This window comes from Paracoccidioides lutzii, assembly GCF_000150705.2.
Source record: "Paracoccidioides lutzii Pb01 unplaced genomic scaffold supercont2.2, whole genome shotgun sequence".
Lineage (NCBI taxonomy): Eukaryota > Fungi > Ascomycota > Eurotiomycetes > Onygenales > Ajellomycetaceae > Paracoccidioides > Paracoccidioides lutzii.
Genome location: NW_015440948.1, coordinates 1,781,693 through 1,791,915, shown reverse-complemented (window position 1 = coordinate 1,791,915; position 10,223 = coordinate 1,781,693). Strand labels below are relative to the sequence as shown.

The 10,223-nt window shown below is 38.9% G+C and overlaps 3 protein-coding genes across 3 annotated transcripts; 1 reads left to right on the top strand and 2 right to left on the bottom strand.

The window, feature by feature from the left end:
- Positions 1-1,819: 1,819 nt before the first annotated feature.
- Positions 1,820-2,686, bottom strand: PAAG_01212 (hypothetical protein; the record flags this gene model as incomplete). Its single annotated transcript, XM_002797307.2, has 3 exons — positions 1,820-2,004; positions 2,080-2,568; positions 2,674-2,686. The coding sequence occupies 3 exons, from the start codon at positions 2,684-2,686 to the stop codon at positions 1,820-1,822; spliced, it is 687 nt and encodes a 228-aa protein (XP_002797353.1).
- A 1,130-nt stretch (positions 2,687-3,816) lies between these two features.
- PAAG_01211 (hypothetical protein) lies at positions 3,817-4,974 on the bottom strand (the record flags this gene model as incomplete). Its single annotated transcript, XM_002797306.2, has 1 exon — positions 3,817-4,974. The coding sequence occupies one exon, from the start codon at positions 4,972-4,974 to the stop codon at positions 3,817-3,819; it is 1,158 nt and encodes a 385-aa protein (XP_002797352.2).
- A 120-nt stretch (positions 4,975-5,094) lies between these two features.
- On the top strand, positions 5,095-9,680 carry PAAG_11242 (hypothetical protein; the record flags this gene model as incomplete). Its single annotated transcript, XM_015846923.1, has 3 exons — positions 5,095-5,422; positions 9,015-9,027; positions 9,122-9,680. 3 exons carry the CDS (start codon positions 5,095-5,097, stop codon positions 9,678-9,680), a joined length of 900 nt encoding a protein of 299 aa, XP_015703530.1.
- Between the last annotated feature and the right edge of the window lie 543 nt (positions 9,681-10,223).

The following is a 10,223-nucleotide window of genomic DNA, read 5'->3' as shown; positions in this document are numbered from 1 at the left end:
TCAACTTGTATAAGACCTGGTAGCTTGACCGTGGCTCGATACGTCTGCCGTTATCCTAAATGACCTCACAACGTGGCGGCTTGTGCACCAACTTTAGACTCCAGTAGAAACAACGAGGCTCTCGGGCTGATCATCTCCAAACCCAAGATAATCTGTTACTTATGTGGCATAGCTTTGGGTCGAAAATTCGAATGGAAATCACTCCACCGGGTTGCGGAGCTTCGACGTTGAAAACCTCCACTGTGAAACCTATAGGTAAATAACCGTCCGAAACGATCTCCTCAATTATTTTCAGAATCTCTAGATTGGTCTCATTCAGGAATCGATTCAGGTGGCGGAAACCCCCTTCGTCATCGTTCGGACCATTGTGGAAAAGAGGAAGGGAAATGAGGAACACTTTATATTGTAGAGTGTATGTTGGATTGACATAGCTATTGCTGCAGAAACGGTGGATCATATCTTTCAACTACAACTGATCATCTCTCAAGTGGTTCAGAGAAAAATATGAGCTCACGTTGAATTTAGTGTAGATAATCTCAGAAATGTTAATGCTTATCTGAAGTAAACACAGAAGGGTTAAGGAAGAAAATGCGACATTTCGATAGCTCAACTTCAATGTGATGCCTCGAAATCTATGTTTTAGGGACAACGGATTTATATGCCATTCTCATCTCCAGTGGATAAGACAATCAGTTGAGTTGCTGATCGTAAATTGAAACCACGCCATTGCATGTGCAGTGCAAGTAATACACTCGCAATGTGTGAGCTCCACGAACCTCTGATTGAACGATATTATAACAGTGCTCATTCACAGAGAGATAGATTTCAATCCAAACTCCATCCCTGTTCAAAAAGAGAAAAGCTTATTATGCTCGTAGTTCCTAAACGAAGAGGAGCAGCTTATTGGCGCAAAGATGCAAAATCCATGCCACTGAGAGGTCGTATGAATTAAATCAATTTGCTAATTTTCTCAAAAATGTTTGATACGTCATCATATCGGCAACTGGGATTTTGCCTAGTTCCACTCCTTCAGCCCCATCATTGACATTCGATTGACACTGGCATGAACTATATATTGATTCTCAGATAAACATACGCGCAGGAGATGCATGAATAATAGATATAATGGAGGTATCATTTCAGTTGTGGATATCAGCTGGTGAGACAAATGGAATATTCAACGTGATAAAAGAAAGGTCGTCAAACAGCTAGATTAGAGCTCTAGAATCTGTTTTAGATATTTCAGTTTTTGAAACGAAGATATATTGAGTAGCGCGAATGATTCGAGTTTGTGGGTATGAGTTATATATTAAAAGCAAACGTCAATAAACCCGAAAGAAAACCTCACCATCAAAAGTAAACGATAAAATCCAAGAAACTAGAACCAAAGGCCATCGTGCACAGTAACGACTTTGCCATATTCCATCGCAACAATATATGGATAACCCGGAAACTCTGATATCTAGAAATACTCAGGGTGTGGTTGAACTTGAAACACTGAGCGAGAAATAACAGAAAAACGGGTATTATGCAAGCCAGACTCATTGAAAATCAACAAACATACAAGCAGACGCAGCACCAGCATAGAACGCATATCAGCAAAGTAAAACGAATAGAAAACATAACAGGTACAAATGATCCAATTGGTAGGAATAATGAAATGTACAGGTAATACGATGCGATATATCGAAATGTTACAGTCAATTGTGGCCAGATAAGGGGACTCGGTCATGTCAGGGTAAGGGCATGCAGATCACGTTCTATGGTGTCTGTGGCAAATCAACACAATGTCAAAAAGGTATCCTGAGCTGAAATATGTTTACGAAGCGGGAGCTGCAGGAGCCGGAGCAGTTTTGGTGGCATCTGTTGGTTCAGCGTCGGCCTTTGCGGATTCAGCATTTTCAGCGGGCGCAGGTTCAGCAGTCTTGAGGGCTCCGGTAGGAGTATCTGCGGTAGCAGCATCAGGCACATTAGGGGCGGCGGCTGGTGTGGCCGAAGAAGCAGCTACATTGAGGTTTGACTACGATTAGTTTTCTGATACATCGCGCTACCAACGGGAAGTATGGGGTGTCCAATTACCGTCAGTAGCGGGAGCCGGTGTTGGAATAGCATTCACAGCTGCTGGGGTTGCTTCTTTTGCCGGTTCAGGGGCTGGAGCGGCTGAGGTGCCGGCATCTGCTGTAGCATGCGTGGCTTCTGTCGTAGGAGCAGCATTAGTGGTTGCAGAAGACGCATCCGTGGGGGCAGGCATTGCGGCAGCCCCTGGAGTATCTGCAGGAGTCGCAACTGATGCTGCCTCGGGAGCTGGAGCTGAGGTGGAGGTAATATCCGCGGGAGCAGCTGGCGGCCCTGAGGCGGCTGGTTCGCCTGCAGGAGCGGCCTCTGCTGGTTTAGTCTCTGCGGGCTTCGTCTCCGGTGGAGGAGCTGCGTTCGTAGCAGCAGTTGTCGCAGTGGCTGTCACCGCAAGAGCCTCTGCTGCTGAAGCTTTTTGGGATGCTACTCCGCGTCGCTTACGATTCTTGAAGAAGTTCTTGAACCCTCTCTTCAGTTGGTCAAGCGCGTCAGAAGCTATTCGAGAGTCAGGCTACGAAAACCAGTCGAAAGTAAAGTCCGAAGCGTATGGGTCGATCTCCGCAAAGGAGGCAAGCGGCCTAGAATGGTGGTATAACTTACGAACACCAGGCATGATTAAAAGTGGTGTGGGCGCCGGGTGTGGAGCGGAAAGAGGAAGCAGGATAAAACACCAGGATTAAGAATTGTTATACGTTGCGCAGGCAAAACACAGAAGTGGTCGTTCTAGACTATATAGCCGTTCAACCCTCAAAAAAACGATGGTGAGGACACACAACTTGACACTTGACTTGCAGAGGGAGAAGCAGAAAAGAACAGACGTGGCGCAGTGCAGATGAAGTGAGGAGGTTCGGCTTTTTTAAGCGCCAAATTACCTGCACGGGATCAGAATGCCCGTCATGGCGGGTGTAGAAAGGGGAGAGACATGTGACATGGCCTTCTTTGCAGACTAACTAGTTTTAGTGTTTGAAACTCCCCATCGTTGCCCCTATTATTTTCCCGCATCCACCACAACTGAAACATCTCATGTCCGCTGGCAGTTACAACTTTCAATCGACACTTGTAGCTACATGCTCCGTATGGGCTCTGGGATACGGAGACTCTAGACACACCCCCAGTGAGGAGCTTTTTGCCATCATTCAAGGGTTCTCTGAATTTGCTGTCTCACAGTTACTGTTTTGCAGCAACCCCACAATTCATGTGTCGCTCCTAACTCTGTCCAACCTCTATATTGACAGCCTGACAGAATATCTGCATGACCTAAAGTTTTATGCGCTTCTGATTGGAAAATAAAGGTACATTCTCAAGCAAGGGCCAGTTTTCGCTGAACGGCATTCATTCGCGGCTCGTTTCCTTGGAACGTTCCTGAATCTTAATGGACTTCAATCAAGCTACCAAGCTTTAGAACAACTGCTGCTTAGCCGTCCTATGTTTGTTAAAAAACCTAACCAGGGGTTGCCCCTTTTTTAATTCTTTTCTTTTGTATAATTCCTTTTTGTAACTTGTGAATAATCCCACACACACACACACTCTCTCTCTCTCTCTCTCTCTGTGAGAGAGAGAGAGAGAGAGATACCCAACTGAGCAATCTCAACCCTTGGATTTAAATGAAGCAAAGACACGCGGGTGCGCCCAACAGCCAGTTGATCTTGTGTTATGAAATACAAATCTCTCCACTAACCTCATAACACACAAATAGTCAACACTTCTAAACACTGCTCTGTGCGACTGCTATCAATACAAGGCTCATAGAACTCGGTTCTTCCCAGCTTCCTTAGACTCCGCAACAGCGTCTGTGTTCTTGTCTGCGTCCTTATCTGCGTCCATGTCTGCGTCCATGTCCGCGTCCTTGTCTGCGTCCTTGGGTTGGGTAGTGGTGGCCTCTTGGTTTACTTTGTAATCAGCTGGCATAATCGCTGTCGAAACTCGAATTTCAACATAAGTTTTCAATCCATAAAGAACGTGCGCATCTCGAATCCAATTAAACAAGCAGCTACCAGTTCCTCCCATCGCCCCGAACCCATTGATGTCGACCAGTCGCCCTTCCATACCAGGCGTCAAAAGGAAGTCGAATACGAACCCACGAGTGTGGATATCATGCGACACGGTTCTATCGGGTATCTGCATGGAATATTCAACAATCTCATTTCGAAGGCGATTTGCGCACTGCAAGACAACCTTTGCCAACCATATCATATTTTCAATTGTGCCATTGGGGAATGGAGTGAGCCAATGTCTCTGTGAAACAGCAGTCACTTGTGGAGAACCTGGGGGACAGAACGCTCGAAATTCAAGGGACTGGCGGATCATGTCGTCAAATGGGATTAGGAAAAGCTTTGGCTGTCGTTCTACGTCAATCAGGAGCGCCCCGTGCGCCAAAGATGATGTGCAAAGGCGCCAGACAAGCTCTTCGAGCGACGTGACTGGTAACTTTTGTTCAAGCTCATCTGTTGGGTTTGTAAGATCGAGACGACAGAACCATTTCTTTCCAGGCCGAAAAACAAAATCTATCGGCATATCCGACATAGTTTTCGGAAAATGTGCTGCAATGTAAGCTATCCGTGTCTCGTCCGCCTTGTCCTCCACTAGCCAGTGGTAATTCGCTTCTATTATCTCCTCAATTACTAGTTTTGGCAATTCGAAGACATGCCACTCGTCGTACCCGTTCTGGTTCATTATCGCCTTGGCCCAATGGCTATATCGCTCGACATTTGGCATCGCATTTTCGTGTTTTCGCCCTGGCTCTTCTGGAATGACGGCGCAGATTTGCTCGTGGGTGTGGCTATGCGAGTTACAGCACATGTTGGTGTTCATCGTCGGGTCATTGGAAAATCCAACCAAGAGCGTCAAGTGGTAATGTGGAAAAACCGTAAGAGCTAGCGTCCCGCCCTCCTCAAAGGACATTGGAATGATAGTCCCTAACATTGGCTGGGGTACCCTCGATGCGGCAAGTAAGCATAAAAGAGAGGAAGGGGGAAAATGACTAACAAAGGTGATAACTCTAACAATAGCAGAACTCGTTAAATGGCTAGTATGCATATGAAATATGCATGCACTCGATTCATCTGGAAATATCCAAGTGTTGGGAGTGCCGAATTCATGAGAGCGAAGGACTTCGAGGGAAGGGAAAACTCGGAAGCAGAGTCCTTTGTCGTTTCCTTACCGGGCCTCGAGCTAATTTGTCGGCAACTCTCCCCTCCCCAAACATCTCCCCAAACATCCTTTGTCGGGAAGTCCAGCCCCTCCCTGGGTAATTTGGCCTCTCGTGATGTTCCTCTCCTAAGGAAATTGCTGGGACTCCCGTCACGCATGTCCAGCAAGAGGAACCCATGTGCACAAGCCCAGCAGGAAGGTGCATTTTTTTTTTTTTTTTCTTTCTGTCGGCCAATGTTAGCACTATACTTTGCGCATTCTTTCGTCCACGGGTGCACTCACCAAATACAAGAAGTGGATGCTGTGTAATCGTCTTTGCTTCGATCCATTCCAGAGCTGTCATCACGTGGTTTGTGGGACCTGTTCACTGCTTATAGCTTAAGCGTTATTCCTAGGAGATTGACCTCAAGTGCCGTTTCTGTCCCACGCAGAATATCATTCGTCTCGGGTATACTTTTCATTATATCCTCCGAGTAATTCTATGAAGATCGAAAGATCGGCGAGAAGTACTGGGTGGTGGAAACCCTGTAGGCCGGCACCACTTTGGCTCAACAAGTAGCTTGTTCATTATTCCTGATTCCCCATTTTTCTTCTCCCCTCTACTCCGGAGCTTCGAAGGTTTTCTCGGACGGACTGTCAAGTATCGTCTTTTGCTGACATAATCTTACTAATGTTCTCAAATAGATTCCTCAACAGTTACAGGTTATTCAACGTCTAGGACACGTCAAAGGAACCAATTGAAAAGAACTTGAATATATTTCCATCTAGTTTCCAATGTCAACCACTTCATTCTCACTACCGCTACTATATTATTAATCAAACACACCATCGAATTATCATCTACAAGTTTCAACTTAACTTCTTCTGGATAAGAACTCTGATTCTCACACTTAGATTTTACATGTCACAATTTATCAGTCTCATATTCTTAATTATTATTATTATCTATTTTAGGTGTATGCAGTCAAAAATTATAATATCTATCTAATTAAACTAGAATCCAACTATTTTTTGAACCTAACCAATAAACATAATTTAAAATGTATAATTATAAAATTATATCTCAGAATGATACAGCATTTATTATTATTATTATTATTATTATTATTATTCATTAAAAATATATATAGTTAAAGACTATAATATTTATTTAAATTAACTAAAATTTAATTATCTTATAAATTTAATAAATAAATATAATTTAAAATATATAATTATAAAATTTTATCTTAAAATAATATAGTATTTAAAAAAAATTTATAATAAAGAACAAGTTTGTACAGTCTCAATTTTAATGAAAGATTAATAAAACAATCAATATCAATATCACAAATATGATGTCAAGACTCTATACTAGTTTCTGATCCTCACACTGTTTACCACACTCACTTACTAAAGCACTTATCTTCATACTACTTATCAAAGCTTATTAAAATCAGCATCTCTCAGAGGATCAGCATTATCTCAAAATTCAGCATTCAGAATCAGCACAGATCAGCACTTCTCAAAAATCAGTTCTTTAGCATAAGTACATTCTGAAATATAGAATCAGCACTTCATGAAGATTTAAATCACTGCATTGCTAATTCCTTATTTCATAAAAGATTAGAGATAAAATCTATTGCTACTCATTCATGTATATAAATACTCTAAATCTTCAAAGTTTCTTTGAGAGATTTAGTGATTAACTACTATTCAATCTTACATATATATTTCATTCATCACTATTCTCTTTCCTTCATAGCACTTGCAGTGTCTATATATATATCTTCTTACAATCTTAGTTATAAAGCTTTTCATACTTTTTTTTAAACACTTAGTTTATCCATATTAATGTCTTCACAATAAATATAAAAAAAACAAATATTTTAAATAAAATATTAAAAAATAAATAAAATATATAAAGAGTAATATAATATTTAAATTTGATATTTATTAATTACATACTTTAAATATTAAGTTTTATTTAAATTTAAAATTTATTCTATAGAGATAATTTTTATCTTCTCTATAAAATTAATCAAAAACTTTCTCTCTACTCTAGTTCAGTATTTAAAAAAAATATATTTAACTGAATAATAAAATATTTCTTTTTTATTTTTTTTTAAATATCATTATTTAATGAGTAATTTATTAAAATATAACCTGAATTTTCAACTGAATTATAGAACTTATTTTGCTTAAGTTTATAAAATATTTGATTCTTTTATATAAAATTTATAATAACTATATTTAAATTTTAATTATATTATAGAAGAAAAGATTTTTTTTTATATTTTATTAATAAAGTCTTTAATTTTAATTTTATTTTTATATTAACTATTTTTTTTTCTTTTTTATAAAAATTTATTTATTTTTTAAAATATAATTCTTTAATCTTTTTTTTAATATAAGATTAATAAATAATTTTTTGAGTTACTTTTTAAATTTTAGTATTACTTTTTATTACTAAATCTGCTTTTTTATTTTTTAATATATCTATATGAGTATAAGCAGATATTTAAAATAAATAAAATTAAATATATTTATTTTTTATTTTAATTTTTTTTATTATTTTTTGAATCAATTCAAAATTTATTTAATTATTTTAAGTTTTATATTTTTAAAGTTATTTTAATAATATTTGACTATCTGAAATATTCTAGTATATTAATATTAGATTTTTAAATAATAATCTTGTTACTATAAAAGTTTTTTTTAAAATTATAAATAATTTAAAATTAATTTTTTATTTTATTTCTAAATTTTTGAAATATAACTTATATTTATAATTTATTTTAATTCTGTTACTATAAAAGTCTTTTTTTAAATTATAAATAATTTAGAATTAATTTCATATTTTATTTCTAAATTTCTGAAATATAACTTATATTTATAATTTATTTTAAAACGTATCAAAGCTATATCAACTTTTAAATACCCTTGCTCTCTTTTTGAATTATCTGAGTATATGAGTAAAAAATTTTACTTGTCAATTTCTTGTAGTTTTAAAATATATGATTCTAAAAAGTTCACTAATACAAATATCTATTAATAAATTTAGTTTCTTTTTTCAAAAATAAAGCTTATTATGATTTATATTTTTCACATTTAAATTTGATAATTGATCTTTAATCTTTGCATATATTTGATAAACTTAAGAAGATAATATTTTTTTGAGGTTCTCAGAGTATTCATTTTAATCTAAAAATTTTCTTTATTTAAATCTTTTTTTAAATATATCGATATATTTACTCTCTTTTGAATTGAATAATTTACATTCATTTTCATGATTCTTAAAATGTAATTCATTCAAATTTTAATAAAACGAATAGCTGGCGATGAAATTGAGACCTCTATTTCCAAAGCTTTAATAAAAAAATATTTTAAAATACATCGATTATTCTTCTTAATACTTTATTTGGAAGGAATTGAAAATAGTTCATATAATTTTTCTGCTCTTCTCATCAAATCTCTCTGTTTCATAATTTGCTTGATCTCATAGGCATCAATGACCAGGAGAAGCCTGGCTTCCTGACTTGAAGCTTCTTTGATTACATTTGCAAACTTGGATAACAATGGGAATTAGCGAGAAGGAATGTTCGGGCGATATCAGAAAATTTGATGTTCCAGGCGGCAAAGATATCGCCAGATAACTACAGGCTGAAATAGAAAGTTGGATGGATAGAGCCAGTTTCCTGATCAGACTCTGCAATTCGCATGATGAATGTCGCTCCCTTTGGAAGACCGCAATTAATTTTTGGGAGACACCCTCTTGTGAAAAGCAATCATATAATAATACGACAAAACAGCCCGTTGGGTAGAGTCCGTATGCCGTGTGATGGTCGTCTAAACCAACAGAGAATTCATTTTGCCACTTCGCTTATAAAGGTCAACTACGACATCCCCCGTTGTAAAGGTCGACATTCATCTTCACCTATGACTCTGTGACTTGGATTGCTGCGGAATCATATCCAAGGGACTCGCGGCAACCAATCCTCGATGCCCAAGAGCTATGGATTCCGCAAACGCTTCATCGCCCCGTCGGAGAGAACTCCTTTGCTAGCAAACGAAGCGACAATCGAGAATGGTGCCAAAACAATAACAATGCCGGAGCTGCCAGTGCTACTGACCCCAGCTCGCCCGATGACTCCGAATTTCCACTGGCAGATGAGCTAACAACAAAGGGACTGCTAGCGATTTTGGACAGCATGTGTGTTGGGGTCTTCTTTGCGGCATTAGGTGGGTCATTCCACCAGTCCTTATCCAGAGTGCATCACACCAATAAAATGGGATACGGCACTGCCCTGTGTGATTTGTATTTTATTGACAAACATTACGGATTTAAGGTGGAACAATCGTCGGAACCGTCGCGGCTCCCATCTCTTCTTCGTTTAACTCACTCTCCCTTCTCTCCTGGCTCGCAACAGCCTACCTTGTGTCGAACGCCGCATGTCAACCGCTCAGCGGCAAATTAACTTCTCCCAACGCACCGGGTTGGTGATATCAAATACTCTCTTCGGTGCTGGGAACCTTATCTTCCGCCTTGCGAAGGATGAATGGGTGATAATATTCGGCCGCACTGTGGCTGGAATGGGTGGCGGGTGGAGTCACTGTCATTTCCACATTTATCACAACCCACCTCGTGCCACTGCGAAAACGGGGAGTGTGATAAGGTATTGGAAACATCTGTTACGGTCTAGGAAGCTCCTTAGGTGGTGTATTTCGTGGCTGGATGAAAGTCAGCTGAGGTTGGCGTGGCGCCTTTCTTATCCAGGTACCATTCATCATAATCTCTACGGGTTTGGTGACCTGGAGAGTCAACATCCCCGTGAAAGTCACAGATAAATCACGACTGAAACGCATTGACTTTCTGGGTGTGGGAACACTGGTGGTGAGTCTCGTTCTACTACTGGTGGGCTTGAGTTGCGGAGACAATCAAGTCCCCTTGAACCATCAGCTCATCTGGACAACGTTGCCGTTCATTAGAGTGTTTCTGGTTGTTTTTATCTACGTTGGAA